At 45.2% G+C, this 21,716-nt stretch overlaps 2 protein-coding genes across 3 annotated transcripts; both read right to left on the bottom strand.

Moving 5' to 3' along the window:
- Positions 1-5,353: 5,353 nt before the first annotated feature.
- LOC125529742 (transferases/nucleotidyltransferase) lies at positions 5,354-12,908 on the bottom strand. 2 transcript variants are annotated; one of them, XM_087533806.1, is made up of 13 exons: positions 12,687-12,906; positions 12,518-12,613; positions 12,347-12,424; positions 11,020-11,100; positions 10,709-10,928; positions 10,577-10,635; positions 8,241-8,290; positions 8,065-8,152; positions 7,727-7,969; positions 7,557-7,649; positions 6,591-6,695; positions 5,909-6,025; positions 5,354-5,699 (listed from the first exon to the last, which is right to left on the bottom strand). In XM_087533806.1, the coding sequence occupies exons 1-13, from the start codon at positions 12,750-12,752 to the stop codon at positions 5,634-5,636; spliced, it is 1,362 nt and encodes a 453-aa protein (XP_087389932.1). In that variant the 5' UTR covers positions 12,753-12,906; the 3' UTR covers positions 5,354-5,633. The 2 variants fall into 2 exon arrangements, with proteins under 2 accessions (XP_087389932.1, XP_087389931.1); XM_087533805.1 differs by having other exon boundaries at positions 12,347-12,613; positions 12,687-12,908.
- A 2,743-nt stretch (positions 12,909-15,651) lies between these two features.
- LOC125529744 (large ribosomal subunit protein eL43z) lies at positions 15,652-17,619 on the bottom strand. Its single transcript, XM_048694162.2, has 5 exons — positions 17,465-17,619; positions 16,751-16,790; positions 16,583-16,671; positions 15,973-16,055; positions 15,652-15,885 (listed from the first exon to the last, which is right to left on the bottom strand). Exons 1-5 carry the CDS (start codon positions 17,465-17,467, stop codon positions 15,822-15,824), a joined length of 279 nt encoding a protein of 92 aa, XP_048550119.1. The 5' UTR covers positions 17,468-17,619; the 3' UTR covers positions 15,652-15,821.
- Between the last annotated feature and the right edge of the window lie 4,097 nt (positions 17,620-21,716).

The raw sequence follows: 21,716 nt of genomic DNA, 5'->3' as shown, positions 1-21,716 counted from the left end.
TCGCCATCGAACCCACTGGCCTCCATGGCCAGCGTCTCCGTCGCAGCCGCCGCACAGGCGATTCCCGCGCCGCCGTCTCCAATCCTCAGCGACGCCGCCACGCCGCCACCACCCTACGGCGCTGCCGCTCCACCGTCTCCCGGCTTCAACGACTCGGCCGTGCCGCCGATGCCCTACGGCGCCGCTGCTTCGTTCCAATCTACTGGCGTAATTCCGTCGCGGCCGCAGGCATACGAAAGCCATGCGGTGTATGGCGCCCCGTACACAGCCATGCATGCGGTGCATGCAGCTCCTGGCGCGATGCATGCATCTCCTGGGGCTATGCAACAGGCCGCGGTGCATGCAGCTCGCGCCCAGCAGCAGGCGACGATGCATGCATCTCCTGGCACCGCGGTGCACTCCCTCGGCGACGCAGCAACAGCGCCATCCCATGGCGCTAGCGCCGCGGCCCGTCCCGACTTGTCGCACGGCTCAGCCCCGCTGCCCCCGCTGGTGCATGTCGCCGCCCCATCGCCGGCGTCCCTCGGTCAGTCCGTCGTCGCCCCGTCGCCGACACCCTCCGGCACGGCTTCTCACGCGCTCGTTCTTACGTACGGGGCGTACAGGGTTCCGCCTGTATACGGGTCTCCTGGGTACTGGTGAAAGTCGTTAGCGTGCCAGCACTTGCTCGCTGGGCAGCACGACGTCCAGCACCTACAGCATCTGTCAGCGGGTCCGCATGGTCTTTCGGCGGACTATCTGATCGACCCTGCACCGCAGTTGCCGCCGGGGCTGCTATCCATACCGTACGCGGCTCCGCGGCCGTATGGCGAGTACCCACCGCCGCAGCTGAGCGACGGTCACGGCTTCCCCATGACGTCTCCGTCCCCCTCGCCGGCCCTGCCGCCGGCGCCCTGAGACCCGGTGCTTCTCACCGGGCTGCATGCCGCTCCTACGCCGCACAACTCCACTAGTGGTGGTGATGGGTACATGGACACCGGTGCCACGGATCACATGTTTGCTCACCCTGATAATCTTGCCTCCTTCACTCCCGTCACCACCAACCGCTGCATTATTGTCGGAGACGGTTCCACACTCCCTATCACACATGTCGGGCACACTTCTTTCCCTTCCAATTCCATGCCTATTACTTTGTCTAACATACTTGTGTCACCTCATCTTATTAAGAACCTTGTTTCCGTTCGTCGTTTAACTCGTGAAAATTCTGTTACTATTGAATTCGATGAGCTTGGATTTTGTGTCAAGGACGTTCGAATCAGGATGGTACTTCACTGATGTGACAGCCTCGACGAGCACTATCCGGTGCATTTGCCGTCCACCTCCACCACCGCACCGATTGCTCTCTCCGCCGGCGTCGATCTCTAGCATGCTTGTTTGGGTCATCCCAACCCCGTCACCCTTCGTCATATTCTTAGGAGTTTAAATTTCAGTTGCCATAAGATAGAGGATCATATCTGTCATGCCTGTCGTCTCGGCAAACATGTTCGCCTCCCGTTTGATACCTCAACCACCATCGCTTCTTTTCCTTTTCAGTTGATTCATAGCGATGTGTGGACCTCTCCGATTCCTAGTAATTCGGGCTATTTATATTATCTGGTTATCCTTGATGACTATTCTCATTATGTGTGGACTTTTCCTTTGCGCAAAAAATCGGATGCACTCTCCACCTTGACGGCTTTTTACTCCTATGTCAGCACGCAGTTTGGACGTCCCATTCTTGCTCTTCAGACTGACAATGGAAAAGAGTTCGACAACCTTGCTTTCCGCACTTTTTTATCGCATCACGGCACAGTTTTTCGTCTCACATGCCCGTATACTTCCCAGCAGAACGGTCGAGCCGAACGCGTCCTTCGCACTCTGAACGACTGCGTTCGCACACTCCTGTTCCATGCTAACGTGTCGCCTCGTTTCTGGCCGGACGCACTCGCTACTGCTTCACTTCTCCTTAACCTTCGCCCTTGCCGCCCACGGTGGAACTATGCACCTCATCATCTTCTCTTCGGTACGCCCCCATCTTATGATGGCTTGCGCATTTTTGGGTGCCTTTGCTATCCTAGCATTGCCGACTCCGCTCCTCACAAACTCCCACCTCGTTCTGTCGCTTGCATCTTCATCGGCTACCCGTCCAACTCCAAGGGATATCGATGCTACGATCCCGTCCCGGCACGTTTACTTTGATGAGCATGTGTTTCCGTTTCACCAGGTACCCCCGGCTGCTCCTCCCGCTACCGGTGATGCGAGCTCCTCGGCGCCTCTCCCAGGGTGCTCGCGCGCCTCTTTTGGCCCGCCCCCTGGCTTTGAGGCGCGCCCCCCGCATGCGGCCCCTCCTCCAGTCGCGGCGCTGGCACCCCTGGCGCCCCTAACGTTGGCGCCCGCGGCCCCCTTGGCGCCCCCGGCCCCCTCGGCGCCCCCGGCGCCCGCGGCCCTCACGGCGCCCTCGGCCCTCTCGGCGCTCCCGGCACCCTCGGCGCCCACGGCCCCCCCGGCGCCAGCGGTCCCGCCGGCGCCCCCGGCGCCTGTGGCCCCCTCGGCGCCCCCGGCGCCTGTGGCCGGTCCGGTCACCCGCGCCCGTACGGGCGTCTTTCGCCCGAGCTCGCGCTACGCCTCGGATGACTACGTCCATGCGGCGTCCACCTCTGAGTCGTCGCCGTTGCCATCCTCCATTCGAGCCTCTCTTCGTGACCCGCTCTGGATGGCTGCGATGCAAGAGGAGTTTGACGCCCTATTGCGCAACCGGACGTGGCAGCTTGTTCCCCGCCCCCGGCACGCCAACGGGATTACTGGGAAGTGGGTCTTTAAACACAAGCTCCGTCCTGATGGTACCCTTGATCGCTAGAAAGCGCGTTGGGTCGTTCGTGGCTTCCGACAGTGTGCTGGCATCGACTTGACCGACACCTTTGCTCCGGTCGTCAAGCCCGGCACAATACGCACGGTTCTCCACCTTGCGGTCTCCCGTGCTTGGCCGGTGGACGTCTCCAACGCCTTCCTCCATGGTCACCTCGAGGAGCAGGTCTTCTGCCAGCAGCCCACCGGGTTTGTTGACCCGGCGCTTCCCGACCACGTGTGCCTAATTTCGCGGTCCTTGTACGGACTCAAGCAGGCTCGCGTGCTTGGTACCAGCGCATCGCGGCGTTTCTCCACCAGCTTGGGTTCCGCTCTACCCGCTCGGACGCCTCGCTCTTCGTCTATCATCAGGGCTTTGACACGGCCTACTTGCTGCTCTATGTCGACGACATCATCCTGACGGCATGTACAGCTGGTCTCCTCAGTCAGCTCACGGCTCGTCTTCGCGCTAAGTTCGCCAGGGTCCTTTGCACTACTTCCTCGGTGTCGAGGTGGTGCGCCGTCCGGATGGCTTCTTCCTTCATCAGCGGAAGTGCGCTCACGAGCTCCTAGAGCGCGCCGGCATGCTTAACTGCAGGCCCGCCGCTACGCCTGTTGATACGAAGGCCAAGCTTTCTGCCACGGATGGTTCTCCTGCTTCGGATGCTGCTTTCTATCGGTATATCGTTGGTGCTCTCCAGTACCTCACCCTGACTCGATCGAAGATCCAGTATGCCATGCAGCAGGTGTGTCTTCATATGCATGCTCCTCGAGACGTTCACTGGGCTGCTGTCAAGCGGATTCTCCGCTATATCGGTGGCACTATGGATCTTGGCGTCACGCTTCACGCCTCCGCCGACACCGCCCTCACCGCCTACTCAGATGCAGACTGGGTGGGCTGCCCTGACACTCGTCGCTCCACTTCGGGCTATTGTGTCTACCTTGGACCCTCACTTATCTCGTGGTCGTCCAAGCGGCAACCTATGGTCTCTCGTTCCAGTGCTGAGGCTGAGTATCGTGCGGTGGCCAACGTCGTCGCCGAGTGTTCGTGGCTTCGCCAGCTGCTTCAGGAGCTCTCTTGTCCTGTTGATCGTGCCACGATGGTCTACTGCGATAACGTCTCAGCGGTCTACCTCTCCGCTAACCCGGTACATCATCGACGGACCAAACATATTGAGTTGGATATTCATTTTGTTCGGGAACAGGTGGCCCTTGGCCATATTCGTGTTTTACACGTCCCTACTTCCCAACAATTTGCATATATCATGACCAAGGGCTTGCCTACAGAGTCATTTGAGGAGTTCTGGTCCAGTCTTTGCGTCAGCCGCGGTGCCGCTTCGACTGCGGGGGGGAGGGGGGGTTGAGGATATTATTTGTGCATGTATATTGTCTTTTGTACATTAGGCCCACCTCTCTAGTTTGTTGTATAGATTGAGGTAGAGGCCCCACATTGTACTCATATATATCGTGTACATTGCACCGAATCAATACATCGTGTAATTCATACATCTTCAGCCCGAACCCCACAACTGCCTGTGCCACTACCATATCCCTTGAGCCTGCCGGCGTGGATAACTCCTATTTAGTGACCGGCCGCCGTCGGGGCCGTTCAGGGACAGCGGGGAATGAGGAGAGGAGGTGGAGGAGGACGACGAGGAGCATCTCTGAAAAGGTCTGTTCTGCGGAAGGTAAAATCGATCCTTAAAACACGTTTTTTGCGACCCTTATCACAGTTTTAAAGGCCCACAAAATAAGAAGTTTGCTAGAGATGCTCTAAAGACATCAGATTCCATGGAGGTGTTTGGCCGCGTGATGTATTTTGAAGGCGGTGGTGATGCTTTGGGTTGTTCTGCAGATTCCAAATGCACAGAGAGAGAGTTCGCCCGCGATGGATTTTGCTCTCGCGCGGTGGTGGAGGATCTGAAAGGTGCTTTTCACGTTGTCAGCCGGTGGGTCCACGGTCCACTCAAGATGGTCTGCTGCTCAGAAACTGTCAAGGAGTAGAGGAAGGGGTAGCCGGCGCTGATGCTAGATGCAGAAGGCTCATCGAAGTAAATCAGTGCAGATGGTACGATCGGGCACGGAGGGGAAAGGAGGTTGGCTGCAGCGAGAGATAGGGATGACCGGTAACGGTTTTTGTTACCGGACGGGGCGGGCATAAACGAGAGCCGATAGGGATGCGATTTGATTATGGGCATCTGTTTACAGACCAACTACTTTTTCAAACCAAACGTGTGTATCGTTTCAGGTGCCTCCACAATGCGATAACGGCTAAAAAAACACAAACCAAAACACCTCCATAATATATGGGACATATAATTTGTGTCATTTGATCCCTGTCCAAAAGTGCACAATAATACTCCTTATACTTTGGGAGTAGTTTCAATTAACACGGTTTTGGCCGTTCGGAAAACAAACATTTACCGCCGGACGCATTACTCGCAAACCAGCTCGAGGCAGCAACCACATGTGGGCGAAACAGATGGCATGATTACCCTTTTTTTTCTTTACTTGTTTACAGCAGGTAGAATGATTAAGCAAAGCAAGCCATTGATTCAAGACGTGCCATGAATCCATCTCAAGATAAAAAGGAGCCACGCCATGAAACCATCTCACTAGTTGCAGTTCACATTCAGAGCACGCAAAATTTTCAGAATGTTGCCGGAACCAAAATTCTGCTATCATATCTCAAACGAGAAACTGTAAGAAGAAAGATCTCAAAACAGAACTGTATCCCCTTTCTTTACTCATAGGGGTGCATCTGATACGCACATGTGCTCGAGTCCACCGCAAAACTATCAAAATGTGCTCTACTTTCTCGCCAGGGATTCTGATTTGTGATCACTACCAGTAGTCACAGTATAACCAGCTCCAACCTGAAATTATTTCACCAGTAAAGCATTATATAATAAATCGTTTCAAGTTAACTAACTGTACAACGCGTAAATTATATATTTAATTCATTTTCACTTCATTACAATGACTACCAGCATTAGCTGAAATGCTATCAGACAAATTGACTGGATTTTTTCTCCCTCAAGTTTCAGTTACTTCTGAGTGCAATTGGTCAGAGGAAAAAAAATACCTGGCAATCTTTCAGAACGGCACGCTCTTGAAGTTGCACATTATTACATATAACAGAACCTTGGATGTGACAGCCATCTTCAATAACCACATGGTTCATGACAACAGAGTTGACAATCTGCAACAACAGATGGGTAGAAACAGTACTTTCATAAGAAGGAAAAATACTCGCTTGATATGATCGTCTGCAGTAGGCATGCTAGCTTCACAATAATGTAACCATGGTATAAGGTGGCAGCATGATGGAATCCACTAGGTGGGCACTAATGTATCAGCAGGATGTTCTTTCTTTTTTTTTTAGCTGATCAGCAGGATGTTCTAACTTCTAAGGCAACTGTAACAGCAACCTAGCGAGGTGCCAGCAGTAAATCAGATGCGACCAACTAGATCTTACCAATCTTCAAGAAAGATCTTGTAGAAGAATTCCCACAAGCAAAATGAAGCCTAAGCAGGTTGGTTTTTACTTGTTCCCTCAAATTGTCTTACACATTGAACCTAATACACTCAATATGATAATTCTAACTTTGAAACCTGCAAACCTCCCCAAGAAGATAACACTGGACCTTCACATTTGCACAAATATGGTGCCAACAAGCAAAACATCGTAGCATGTTACGCAAACATAATTCCAGTTGAAATTTTACAAGAAATCAGCATCAAAATATAAAGCATTGCTTTATTACCTTCACATTCGAACCAATACGACAATGACGGCCAATCACAGATCGCTTGACACCACATTTGTCACCTAACTGTGAACCCTCAGCAAGCATGCACTGTGGCCCGACCTAATAAACCATAAACCACAAGATAAGCCAAAATAGGCTGGGCAAGGGGTTAGAATGTGCACTAGTTGCAACTAATGTACCATCAAATTTACACAGAACATAGTCCTAAATATATGTGTCAATGCGGCGCGAAAGCAATATTAAAATATGCTCATCAAACCCACAACCAAGATCATTCACCAAAAATATGGAATCAAAGGGGTATAAATTTAAGAAATAGATTAGAACAGATAGTTCTAAGGCATCCATTCCTAAGGAGAGTATAAATGGTAATACAGGTAAATTATACTCCCTCCGTCCCAAAACAAGTGTCCCAACTTTATACTAAAGTTAGTACAAAGTTGAGACACTTATTTTGGGCCGGAGGGAGTATATGTGTACTGGTTTGTGAACTACCTCTTCTCCCAAGAAATATAAATCAAACATCCCTCATCCCACAAAGCGTTTTTTTGCTGGGAAGTATAATGTGGTATAGTGTCATCACTAACAATTCTACTGTTTCATCAGTTTTACAAATAACAAGAAAATGATATTGAGTAATGCAGGTAAAATGGCAAGGCTTAAATTTGACTAGTGGTGATGCGATTAAAAGAAAATCTAATCAATGTGATTCTGCGCCTTCGAATCGCTTTTGGGAAACCTAGAGATGGTCTAATATTCATACCACAGACCACTTATTTGAGCCAACAGATTGATCAATATTCAATACTATCTTCAATCTAGCTCAGCATAACTTTCTTATAGAAGACTGGGTAGCATCAAAACTTGCATTCAGTATGGCATTTTTAGCATCCATCTTCGGTATTTGCAGAAAATCAACCAAATATGCTAGTTATGGAATAAGTATGAAATTAGACTCACTGTAGTCTTCGATCCAAGCACACACGATGGGTGGATGATGTTATTATGTGAAGAGAAGGAATAACCAGATAGGTTACTAGCTTCCCCTATAACCTGTAATATTGCCGTTAGTAAAACTTTCAAGCAACACCCGACCAAAAGCGAAATGCATTGCGGTGTTAGATCCTTACATCTCGATTAATATCACAGTACGCCTGAATGGAGTTCAAACGGTGACAGTACTTGTTTTTACTAGCAATATAAACACAGCACCTATGTGTTCCACCGCCTGAACTTGGTAATAAATCTTGCTTGAAAGCAGATGGTGCAATTGCGCGATGTTGTGACAAGCACTGTAAATTACTGCTGGGCGGAACTACAATATTCCCAGTTTCATCAACTATTGTTCCTTCACCGCCTGATGGAGCTGACCTCTGTATAAATTTGGGAACAGTTACATGCTTAGAAGAATCTTGAAAAATAAACTGTGCTTGGGAAGAAATCATTATGCATTAAGAACGAAGTATACCAACTGGCTCTTCACTAAATATGGGAGAACTTCAAGTCTGATGCTACGGTATGTTTCTTTCTGTTCCAGTACATCCTGCAATGTTGTCCTGTGATCAACCGTATCAAAAGATTGCTGAGTGAGGACTGCTTGTAAAGAGGTGAGATATGAAACAATTTAAAAGAACATAGAAGAACCTATTAAAGGCATAAAGATGAGCATCCATCAGGTCACTTCGAATTTCCATCTAGAAAAAGGAAGGCAAGGTAGATATTAAGTTGAGTCCACAACCGAATAAACATCCGAACTTTCTCAGATTTCTAAAATGATGTAAAATCAAATCATGATAGGAAAATTTTAAGAGCTTCAGTTATTATCACTACAAACATAAAGGCCACCTAACAAACTGCAGCTGCTGTCAAAACAGGGGGAAAAACATCTCCTACCTCATTCAACCCATTAGCATCGCAAGTTAAGTCCCCAAATTTTCAAAAAACTGAGTTTGCAACAAAATTCTATCAGTATATGCAGAGAACAATCAAGCTAGTAAGATTGCAAGGAACGGCTCTCATTCCACGAAGGAACAGGAAGCCATCTGGATCGTGTCCTCATAAAGTTTCCCTGCCTTGCTTCAGTCGATGGGTGCACCTTTTTTAGTATGCAAATATGCACCACTAGAAACATACATAAAATATTTATTTGGTCCACATATTCAGCCAGCAAATTAGTAATCACTCATTCATTTCTGCACAGTGGATAGTAACATCCAGCCAAAGCAACACTTATGTCCCATATTGAGTCTTATCATGGGGTTGCCAGTCATTAAATAGTGTACCATCTTTATCCAATGAAAAAATGTCAACAAAATTTGCTCATACTAAGGACACATGATATATTGTCCAGTGCAAATGACTCAGTAGTTTTCAATGGTTCAGAACACAGTCCACTAGTATAAATTGATGACCTGAAACTTAATTCACAAGTTGCTAAAATACTAGCGCAACACAATTGCTAAAAAAGGATATACTTAGATCCTAAAAGTTCTGTCTAGAATGTCAAAGTTATCATGTGGCTATTAATCATAACACTGAACCGGGAAAGCAGCACCCAAAAACAGAAAGAATTGCTCGCAGAAAAAAAAACGAACTGGCTCGACTGGTTTGTCTTGGCTAGTTTGGCATATGGAACTCGGTACGTAGAGAAAAACAGTCGTGTAATAGGATATTTCGAGTACCATGGCAAAACAGACAAACTGAAGGGGAAGCACCTACCCTAGTCAGTCCAGTCCAATTGAACATCCAAAGCACTCCAGACCATACAAGTACGACCTAATCCTCCCCATGGCAATCGTGCAGTTTACACTTCCAGCCCCTATGCAAGTGGCACTTCTGCCTCCAGCCCTCAGGCACACCATCTCTAGTCTGCCATGCAAAGATGGCATCACAAGCGACCACGAATCCATGTGGTTTTAAGATTAGGAGGTTCACTTTGAGCACTCCTTCCATTTATTAAATGCATGTTTTCAGGTGTTGAGGTTTGCAAATGGCTTGTCAAAGGATTGTGCATTATAATGACACATGGAATTTAGTTACACGTGATTCCAGTTCATCTCCATTTTGGTGAAACTTTCTCAAGCAAGGCAGCCGATAAGTCAATGGAAGACGGTTGACTTGATTGGTTCAATAATGTCACGCCTTTTGCCATGCCAATACATTTTAGATTTGGAGGTGGAAGTATCTGTTGCTAGGTTATTCTGACTATTCTTCCATTAATCATAATGTATAGCACATTGAAATCCTGTAGCGCGGACAAATTAATCAAAACTAGGTGAGATTTGTAGACAGCAAGTTGTTGTGACATGGCTCACTTGGTGCTTTCAGCCTTCTACCTTTTAAACCTTGAAGCATGTTTTAAAAAGGTGGACATCTTGCCTGCATGGGTGTTAGCTAGTACATATTGAACTAATGCCATGACAGTCCAGCTACAGCTGTCCCTCGTTTTGACTAGGATTCGGGCAATTGCGGCGAACCGCTTGCACCCCTAGTTTTAGGCGCTACCACCTTGCCTAGCGCCTAGCATCTTTTAGAAGAGTGGTTCAAAGCACAAAGTTCTACATGGGCATCGCATCTGAACCTCCACTTGTTAATTGTTATGATCTATCGTACTCACAATCACCGTCATATTGTTCCACAAATTTCCTGCTAATTTGGTAACTATGGTGTTTACTGAACACCAATATAGTTCAGTTCTCACTCAGACTAATCTGAAGTATTGAGTTTCGAATACCATATTTAAATTACTGAAAATATCATATAAGCTCCCATAGTTATTCCCAAGGAAAAGATAAGATATAATAAACTCAGGTACGCCCAAACTAATTATGACCCGTTCGTATTCCTTCACACATGATAGTGTCACAGAACATAAGATATTGCACTGGAAAGTGAAAGCGCAGAACACTGTTAGGAAATAAGTTCACTTTATTTTAATATGTATGTTAAGAGTTCATTTGACATGTTTAGATGCACATTACCTGACCTACAGCTCGAATTTTTCTCTTATAAACTCGAACATCCTTTTCAACATCAGTTCCTACAAGTAACATTTGACAAGCAGATGAATTATGAATGACAGGTACTACCTAACTGCAATACAATAAACAAACCTGATACAACATGCAACAAGAATTGTCTTGTTATGTCTAGCCCAACTATGTTCAGTCGACATGGTTTTTTAGCCTTGTCTTTCCCTCCTGAAGAAGCAGCATCTGAAGGACCACTAACAGGAACAGAACATAGTAAAGCAGTAACAGCTGCACCATTTCTTCTATGGGTAGCAGCAACAGCCCCAGGAAGTACATCAGTTACTAGGTCGCCGCTAATCACCTATTAAAACGCGGCCAGTGCATTAGCATCTTTATTACTCCCAGCATGCATACTTTTATGTTCCTGAAAATATGGGAAAGCTTATCATTACCAAAACATCATTTGCGACCAGTCTCTTTGAAATAGCTCGTAATGCACCAGCAGTTCCAATGTCCTCAGTAACTGCAACTACCTACACAAGAAAGAAAGAAGTTACCTCCAGACAGCTGAGAATATGTTCCCCTACAACATATTACCCGAATCATAGTGGGCTCGCATGACACAATGAGAATGCTAAAAGAAGCCAATGATAAAAGGGAAGACGCACCTAAAGAAAAGCTAATAAAAGGAACAGATATAAACTAAAGCAGTTCCAGTTACTAAATTCTAGGATTTTAACAACTTGATTAGCACTTTATGAGATTCTTAGATAGAATGTGATAATTATGATTCTTATTACACAAGCTATTTGAATTTTATAGATCACTCATATTCAACTAGTTTCATTCTACAGATTTATAAAAAGATGTTTCCAAGCAAGAAAATGCAGGATAGCACGTAAGGGGAAGGTTACAAACTACTCCCTCCGTCCCATAATATAAGAGCGTTTTTGGCACTACACTAGTGTAAAAAACGCTCTTATATTATGGGACAGAGGGAGTAGTAGCCCATGTTAGAAAAAAATGTTATACTGAATCTCCAATATATATCATACATGCACCTAAAGAAAATTTTAATATTTCACTGAAAATAGATATGAGTTCAAACAGTTCAAGTTACTGAGAATTATAGGATTTTAACACCTTCATTAGCAATTTGCAAAAATCTATGATCGAATGAGCTCATTATAGATCGTACAAAAACTATGCTGATAAGATTGTGCCCCATATTAGATAAGATTGTTAAATCGTTAAACCGAATATCCAATACGTAGCCTAATCGTCAAATGAACATAGTACAACAGCTATGCAGCCCTTCTGACTGATATCACAATTCACAGACCTGACCAACCAACATCTTCACCAAAGACTTTGCCCTTGTAACTTCTCAATCTGGTTATATGGTGCTACCATCAAATACCAGAACTCCATAGCATTTGATCTCTAGTTACCCATTGAAACCAGCACACTACTGTAGAACATCCACAGCACTGCCAAAACAGCCCACTGAAGTAAAACTCGACTAAACAACACATTAAAAAGAGTTGACCCACAAAAGTAGGCAATCTTTAGAGATGCTTTCAGTTACATGCCAAAATTCTTGTTAAGTAAGCATAATTGAGGCAACCATTAGCCTATTCACTACCAAGTCAAAACTACATGTCAAGCTAATGCAGCAAGAAGCTTCTAATTGATAGGAATTAGGTGATCCTAACAGCAATAGCAGCCCCCAGAGTCCTGTATTTCAAGCGGGCAAACACCCAATCGGCCTCAACTTACCTCCACGACGAGGCGGTCCAGGTAAGCACTAGAGATCCAGGCTCCGACGAGGCGGGCCGCCTCTTGACCCTCCACCACCTGCAACAAAAGCACAGGCGCATTAGCGAATGGTAGCGCCCAGCTACGGAGCGGAGGCAGAGCAGAAATAGAAGTGCTCGGTCGCTTGCTCACCACGATGATGTCCTTGAGGTCGCTGGACTCGAGGAGATCGAGCACGTAGGAGATCGCGGGGCGGTTGGCGACGGGGAGGAGGGCCTTGGGAACGTCCTGCGAGAAGCAGAAGGGAGGATTAGTTAGGGTTGTTGGAGTTAGGGGCGGGGTGACGTGCTCGGCGGTAGACCTTGGAGACGAGGGGCGAGAGCTTCTCGGAGATGCCTCCGGCGAGGACGACGACCTGGAAGTCCATCTCCTCCTCCGGCGGCGGCGGCGGCGGATGGGGTCGACGGGGAGGGTCGGGTCAGGGTTTTGGGGTTCGTCTCCTTCCGGCAGCAGTGGGAAGGATGGGAGTTTCGGGGTTCGCTTTCTGAACAGTGGATGCACAATTTCATCTGCCAGTGCATTTTTGGTTTCTAAACTATATAAACTGAATTAGGGCATCTCCAACTTCATCCCCTAAAATAGAAAAAAAAAGATTAGACACAATATTTATCCACGGATTAGTCCAGAGTCCAGACTCGTCCGCAGCCGTCCATCCAACCGCATTCTCTAAATGTCCGCTCAGGTTCATCCTCCTTCATTTCAAATGCATAGCAATATGGTCCGATCGCAACCAAGAAGAGATGGATGTTTATGGTTTTTACATGCCCCGATGCTCGGTGTACACCTCCGGTCGCGAGTCATCCACATGCCTGTCCTTGAAGCTGCATCCGTCTTCATTATGGATCATCCCCGTCAACTCTGTCTGCGTCGTCAAACGCCGTCACACCCGGTTGAGACATACCGACGAACAGGGAGCGAGCATCGAGCTGATCCATGCCTGGCTAGTCTGCGAAATGGCCCGGCGTCGCGTTAAGGTCGACGCAATATGACACATACGCGACGGCAGAGGCGGGGGACTGATGACGACGACCGAGTTGCTGCCATGGCAACATGTGCATGGACGGCAGTGCCCCCGTCCCCGTCCCCACCCGACTCCTTTCATTTTACCGCTTGCCGCCTCTTCTCGATCATTTGCCTTCATTTTGTGGCGGCGAGCTTGTTGTGTTGCCGAGTTGATCTTGCAAGCGGCCACCTTCTTTGATCCTCTAGCTCTGCTGACTTCGACAGCTCTTCGTACAGATCCATGCGGCGGTGGAAGGCGAAAAGCGCGGGAATTGGGCTGGATGGCGACGGCGATCGGAGCGTAGAGGGGTGTGGAAAGTGTGGGTTTTAACGCGAAAATAGTGCGGACCACTTAATTTTGGGTAGCCAGGGGTGTCAAAGTCCTACATGGTGTAGGTCTGGACTCCCGCAAAGCCCCCTGATTTGCGGGGAAAGGGATGTGCAGACGCGTCTGCGGAAAAATACGGGTCTGTATTGGGATGGCAAAACGCGTCTTGACAGTTTGATTCAGACATTTGCGTGCTATTTGAGGGTCCACGTTGAAGATGCCCTTAATACAAAATTTGTATTATAGAAATATCTTTATTATCAGTGGAGTATGCGAATATGATGGTATGTTTGTCGTCCCTCTCTAAAGATCACGTTATACAATATTCAATCAAATCAAATTTTTATCAAAACCTTGACTAAATAAAAAAATCGTGTCTTCATTCACTCATATCCACATCAAATCTTACCAGAAACCTCAACCAAATCAAAATTCTCCTTGCCTTCCATACTCATACTCAAATCAAATTAAATATTGTCAAAATTTAGAATATGATGAGGGCAAGGTATATATATTGGACACGATTGGTATTGAACCAGTATAATATGTATGTCATTGTTGTAACACACGAATGATTAGCTAGTCTTGTTAGAGAGACATGCAGGAACCTAACATATATTGGAAACTTCCGATCTATCAATCAAATTGATACAGTAGAAAAGAGAAACCGGTTAATTCACAAAAGGTGAAAACTAAGCCCCAAAACAAATACATCATCAAAGAAACAAACATCTATCACTTCTCATAGATCCCACATCGACATCAAAGGTCATGCTGACGTGACGTTGCCGCGCCAACAAACCATTATCTTACCAACCAAAGTGCCCGACAGAAAAAAAAAATGCTCAAACAACATCACTGCAGATGACATTGTCGAGACGGGAAGGCTTGAGGAGACCTTGTTCGCCGGACTGGTGTCACCGCCACCACTAACGATGAGCCTCCCAATTTATTGTACAATTCAATGTACCATCATACCATGACATCTAAAATTTGTGATTTTTTAATTGTTGTGTTTATAGAATTCTTTCTATGAACCAAAATAAACAGTTTCAATATTTATTTTGTTTTTGTACAAGGGTCATTTGACTCGGTGGAGGAGCTTACGAAAGCTTAGACGCTTTGTATTTAGGAACCAACATAACATACACCCCCAATAGTGTTATAGGGTTCCTCCCTAGCCGCCATCCTCCTCCACCGGTAGATCTTCGACCTTCTTCTCCTCCTCTGTCAGCAAGGGTGTGCCATGAGAGTTCTACCGATGGGAGTTGTAGTTTTTCTCTCTTGGGGCATTAGGTAGGTCCGTTCGGCACGGGCCAGACGATGGTATCGTCATCGGCGTGTTATAGTGTTCCACAAGTTTGCCAGCGTGCCACCAGGGCTTACCTTAATACTCCCTCCGTTTCTAAGAGTGTTTAGATAACTAAAATAGTGATTTAAATACTTTTATATTAGTTTACGGAGAGAGTATTTGTTTTCTAGAGATTTCAACAAATGATTACATACTTAGTAAAATGAGTGAATCTACACTCTAAAATATGTCTACATCCGTATTATGTAGTCCATTTAAAATGTTAAAAGGACAAATATTTGGGAACAGGGGGAGTATATGGACTTTGGCCTTTACACAAAACGAGAACAGACGCTTTATGTTCTCGACAATGGATTGTATAGCCAGCGTTTTTCATTTTCTCATGGGTAAACTTTTAGTGCTTATTTCGATATGCCTGAATCCAGATTGAAGGAGATTTTCGCTCAAATTCATCATTCATTGAATCCACCAACTAACCCGATTTTTAGAAGCATGAAGTTCCTCATTCAAAAGAAAACCAACCAAATGGAGGACCACATTTTCGCTTGTGCAATTCTTAGACACGATTCCAGTTCCTAATGGTCAAGATAGCTCGGATGGCAGAAGGCAAAAAAGAATCCACAGTAAATCAGGCAACAGCAACAAAAGGATGGGGGGAATACCATAACAAAAACATCCATGGCACCAAGTACAAAGATACCCTTGACTAAACAGCCAACAGAACTGAATCCAAAGTATAGTCTAAACTGCAAAAAACAGATAATTCCTTAGGACAAAACACTGCTGGTAGCAACTTATGCTTCAGTCTGCTCCCTCAAGCGACGGATGGTGCTCCTGACAGTGACCGCACTGGCAGTGCTGCAAACACATATTGCAAGATCAGCAACATAAGATGGGCAAACCAATGGGTAATTTGGAAAGAATAAGCTGATGATGAGAACATACTTCATGGTGTAAGCACCGCCAGCCTTCACCTTCCCACAGTCCTTGCATCCCCAAATTCCAACTGCTTTCCTCTTCACAGCAAACTGGCAAGAATACACGGCAAAGCAAGAATCAAGACAAAGGATATCAGGATGTATTAAAAAAATTAAAGAACCAGTTAAGTATAATGGAATAAAGGCAAAATGGAGTGATAAACAGATCCAGCACAGACTGCTGTGATCAAACTACTCTATGGTTGGGAACATAATTTGCAATGAGACGTCCAAAGTGGATCAATGCCCCTTTTGTTTCTATGATGGAACTATACAAACTAACAAACTAGAACATAAATAAATAAATAAATGTATCATTAACATAGCCTTGCAAAATGATACTACGAAAAGGCATGTAAGATATTATAGATATAGCCTAGCTCAAGAAATGAACTGAAGTTCACAATGGAGACAGCAAAATAATGCTACCATAGGAGGAAAACTTTAAGCAAGGAAACAACATATCATGATAAACATCAACAAGAATCAGGAATCTGGGCCAGAACTAAGTGTACAGTATAATATAATTCACAAACTATATGAAAGGATACACAGGCAGGGTGCCAGAAGATATATACCTTCCCGCAGAACTCACAGAAGTACTTGGAGTGCTGAGACACCTCCATCTTCTTGATCTGCTTACGCAAACTGGCACCATAACGTGTACCTATAATTGTGCGGGTTAGTTTCAGGAAGTAACATAAATGGATTAATAAGGGAATTGGCAAAAGTTCATAGTTTCATACCATATTTGCCAACAATTCCAGCCTTCTTGGTGCGCTTCGTCTGAGAAGAAATGGCAAAAGCAAAAAATTACACAACTGCTTACTAAAACTAATAATCGTGATATAACTTGGGTTGTGACGCAACTCAAAAGTACTCAACAGCAGGGCAGGTTTGATTCTAGTAGTAATGAAATCAACTAACATTTAAAGTAATGATCGAACATGCAAGTACAATACCGCGTAACAAATCATCGGAGAAATAATTACGGTAACTAATAACATTCATTTTCGAGACAATGCAACTAATAACATTCCACTACAGCGTCCTCATCTCACTCCAGACTTGAGCGCGCAACGGGACAGAAGCAAGCTTTAGCTTTTGATCCGAACTACAACACATCCATGACATATTATAAAGAAGGGTTTGCCTCGATATCAGCTACCTGCAAGTTCTAATTGAACTAAAGAACATGTCATTGGTAGGAAATCAAGAACATGACGCAAATGGACCAAAAGGATTCGAAGGTGCTCGACTTGACACGGCCAGTAACATGTGATTTAGCACCCAACACACGCTAGATCTCGCCGAAACAAATCCGGCAAGAACCTGTAAACAGGAATCCTCTGAAACGTACAATTTCTACAATATCCCGCAGATCTACGCGGACAATCAGCAAAGGAAACATCTTTTGAGTGTTTGGATCAAAGGAGGGAGGAAGAATGGAAGCACTGTACCATCTCGTCGACGGGTAGGAGGCGTGGGCGGCGAGCAGCGGCGGCGGCGGCGAAATCCGGGAGACGGGGGCGAGCTGCGGCGAAGAAGACGGGGAATTGCGGAGAGGCAAGTTATATATCGAGGCCTAGGGTTTTGAGGTACGTCGATATCGGCCACTTGGGCCATCTTTGCATCCACGGAGACATGCCCAGGCTGTTTTTTTCTTGCTGGGAGATGCTAATGGACCGGTCCACCAAACCAGCCCATGTTGTTTTTAAGGGCCCATGTTGTTTTATTGACGAGTGTATAACGGTATCTTGCACTATTTGAATAGATGAAAGTACGCTTTCCCCCCACAAATCCTTGGTGGATCAATACCCCCTAAACTCTAAAACCGGATTATTTGCCCCCTAAACTCTGTCAAACCAGATAAATGTGCCCCTTGGTGGTTTTGGGCAGGGTTGAAGGTGGTTTTGGTGCTCACTTGGCAAAAGTCGAGGAGGGAGTTCACCGCTAGACTGGTCGGGACATCAGCCGCCGGCGTCACCGTCTATGAGCTCTTCTATACAAGGGCAAGTTGTTGACGCTGCACCTGCCGCCGCTTTTAGATGGCTGAGGAGGCCGCGGCTCGGCGGATTCTCGTGAGCACTGCCCTGGTGACGTCGTGCGAGCCATCCCGTGGTGTGTCACTGGCGAACTCGTGTTTTGTTAGCGCGGAGCTCAATGTGGAGTTAGGTGCCCTGTAAAGGACCGGACCCTACGATCAGGCCTAGTAGAAAAAATTGTCGGTCCGAGCTTTGAATATCGGCCCGAGAACACATCCGGTCTGGTCCTGCTTTTGACCGAGCAGGCCGAGAGAATCCTGGCGGCGACATCGCCGTCTCCCTCTTCCATCCTAGCGGCAAGCGCCGCCCGCCGTTGCCACCACTCCCCCGAGCTCTCTGATATGTCTCCAACGTATCTATAATTTATAAAGTATTCATGCATATATACAATAATTTTATATGGTTTTGGTGTGCTTTTATATTACTTTTATGGACTAACTTATTAATCTAGAGCCCAGAGTCATTTCCTGTTTTTTGTTTCACAAAAAAACCATATCAAACGAAGTCCAAACGCAATAAAAATTTATGAGAATTTTTTATGGAATATATATGATTTTCAGGAAAAAGAATCAACGCAAGACGGTGTCCGGGGGCTCCACAAGGCAACAAGGCGTGCCTTACCCCCCTAGGGGCGCTCCCTCGCCTTGTGGGCACCTCGTAGGTCGATGCCCTTCTATCGCCACAAGAATGATAATTTTTAGATAAAAAATCCCCTCAAAATTTTAGCACAATCAGAGTTGCGGATCTCCAAGAATATAAGAAATGGTGAAGGGTTCCGAAAACAGTAGCGAAAAAAGAAGACAACAGAGAGATCCAATCTAGGGGAGAGCTCCCTCTCTCCCCAGAGGGCCAAGGAAGAAGAAGAAGAAGGAGGGCGTCCTCCCCCTCTCCTTCGGTGGTGCCGGATGCTACCGAGGACATCTCCTCCATCACCATCACCACCAACTTCTCGTCCATTCCCATGGTGATATTTGAGTAGTTCATCCTCCAGGCCGAGCGTATGTACTAGTAGCTATGTGTTGGATCTCTCTCGCTCGTGTTCTTGACTTGACATGATCTTGATGTACCATGAGCCTTGTTAATATAGTTGGATCATATGGTGTTCTTCCCTCTCTATCTTGTTGTGATGAATTGAGCCTTGCCCTTTGAGGTTTCATTATTATCGGATTGAATATTTTGGATTTGAGATCACTTGATGTATGTCTTGCATGTGGATACCCATGACGAAAATGGGGTATTCTAGTGAGTCACTTGATGTATGTTTTGGTAATCAACTTGTGGATTCCGGAGGTGACATTGGGGTAATCTAGGCACATAGGTTGGTACACGTTTTCATCCCACTTTCTTTGATAGAAACTTTAGGGTAATCTTTGAAGTTCTTTGTGTTGGATTGAATATCATGAATCTGAAATTGTTTGATGCATATCGAATAATTAACTCACAGATACTTGTGGTGACATCGGAGTATCTAGGTGACATTAGAGTTGATTGATGTGTATCATATGGTGTTATTGTAGTATGAACTCTAGGGCTATTTGTGGCACTTATAGGGACGACTCAATAGATTGATCGGAAAGATAACTCTGAGGCGGTTCACTGCCTACAACAATTTCATCTTATGTTCTCCGCTATTGGTAAGAACTTTGGAGTGATTCTTTGTCGCACATCGAGGGATGGTTATATGATTCATTTATATTAGCACTGATAAGAGATTGCGCTAGTGAAAGTATGAACAACCTTGTTTTTAAGCATTGATATACCGTTTTGCTCGTTGTTTGCTACTTGCTACCTTCCTGCATTTATTATTTTAGATTACAAAAACCTATTTATACCATCCATATCACACTTGTATCACCACCTCTTCGGCGAACTAGTGCACCTATACAATTGACAACTGTATTGGGTGTGTTGGGGATAAAAGATTTTTTGCATTTGATTACAGGGTTGTTTGAGAGAGACCATCTTCATCCTACACTTCCCACAGAAAATTTGTTGTTGTCCTACAAAACTCTGCGCTTGGAGGCCCAACAGAGTCTACAAGAATAAAAGTTGTGTGGTAGACATCAAGTTATTTCTGGCGCCGTTGCCACGGAGGTGAGTGCTTGAAGGTATATATTTAGATCTTGCAATTGAATCTTTTTGTTTTTGTTTATCACTAGTTTGGTTTATAAAAGAAAACTACAAGAAAATGGAAGTGAAGTTGCATCAAATTCTTTATCTTTATGCAGTCTTCCTTGAAAACATGGATTCCGATAATTGGTATGAAGTGTTAAAAGAATAATTTAACACAATGTTTGGCGTGAGTTCCTTGAATGATAAACATGATTGGAATGTTGCAATATGAATTCTTTGAATATCCATGATGCTAATTATATGCAAAGCCATAAGCTTGGGGATGCTATGTTTGATGAAGATGATCTTTTAGTCCCCTAATTTTGATGATAATTTTTTTTATGATGAGAGCATGCCTCCTATTTATGATGATTGCAATGATGAAAGTGGGTTTCGAAGAGTTTCAACTCTAGGCAGTAATGATCCAACTATTTTGGAGGGTGTTGAATCTTATTGTAATAATTATGAAAGTGGATTTGGAGAGTTCGTGACTTTATTTAGTGATGATTCCACTATTTTGGAAGAGGCTTCAATTGATTATGACAACAAAGCTCTTATCTAAGATGATTATAGTGATGACACGTATGTTATAAAGAATAATGATAGCCATGAAACTTGTCATCATGATTTTAATGCTCAAATTGATAATGTAAATCAAGTATCATATGATAGTAATTTCATGGAATTTGCTCCCACTATTATTGATGAGAATAAATTTGCATATGTGGAGAGTAATATATTTTCTATGCTTGTGGATCATGACAAGAATGCTTTATGTGATGGTTATATTGTTGACTTTGTTCATGATGCTACTGAAAATTATTATGAGAGAGGAAGATATGCTTATATATATTTCAAGAACATCAAGTTTGCTCTCTTTATTTTAAAAGTTTTGAAGTTACACTTGTTCAGCCTTCCTATGCTAGTTGATTCTTGCTCCAATAAATTGTTTGCTTGTAAAATTCCTATGCATAGGAAGTATCACTACTGCAGGATGCTGCTAACGCGACACTACGATCAGAGACCCTTCGATGAAACTGTGTGTGATGCCATAATCGCAAACGGTGGTGTAAAATAACCGTCAAAAAAGGTGCAAAATGTTTGCGATGGAGGATGCATCAAACACGGTTCAGATTTTAGTTGCATGTGCGATGCAGGGCATACGGTTCAGCTCAATTAACCGTTTGTGATGAGGAGGAACAAAAGAAATGGGCAGCCAGATGAAGGTGTGTGTGATGTACAACATACGGTTCACTTGGATGAACTGTTTGTGATTAGGCAACAGAAAAGAAACGGTCAGCCAGATCAAAGGTGTGTGCGATATACGGCATGCGGTTCACTCAGATGAACTGTTTGCATTGAGACATGAGAACAGAAATGTGTTCAAATGAACAAGATGTGTGTGATACGAGGCAAACAGGTCTGTAATCGGAAACGTGTGCGAAGACCGATAACAACACAGACGATTGCTGCTAACAAGCCGTGTGTTTTGTGAGCAAACTATTGCTGGTATACAATTCTGAGTGATTCTTGAAAACATCACCGACAGGTTCCA

Source organism: Triticum urartu, chromosome 7A (assembly GCF_056163025.1).
Source record: "Triticum urartu cultivar PI428250 chromosome 7A, HENAU_Tu73, whole genome shotgun sequence".
NCBI classification, from domain to species: Eukaryota; Viridiplantae; Streptophyta; class Magnoliopsida; order Poales; family Poaceae; genus Triticum; species Triticum urartu.
This window is presented reverse-complemented; position numbering and strand designations above follow the sequence as displayed.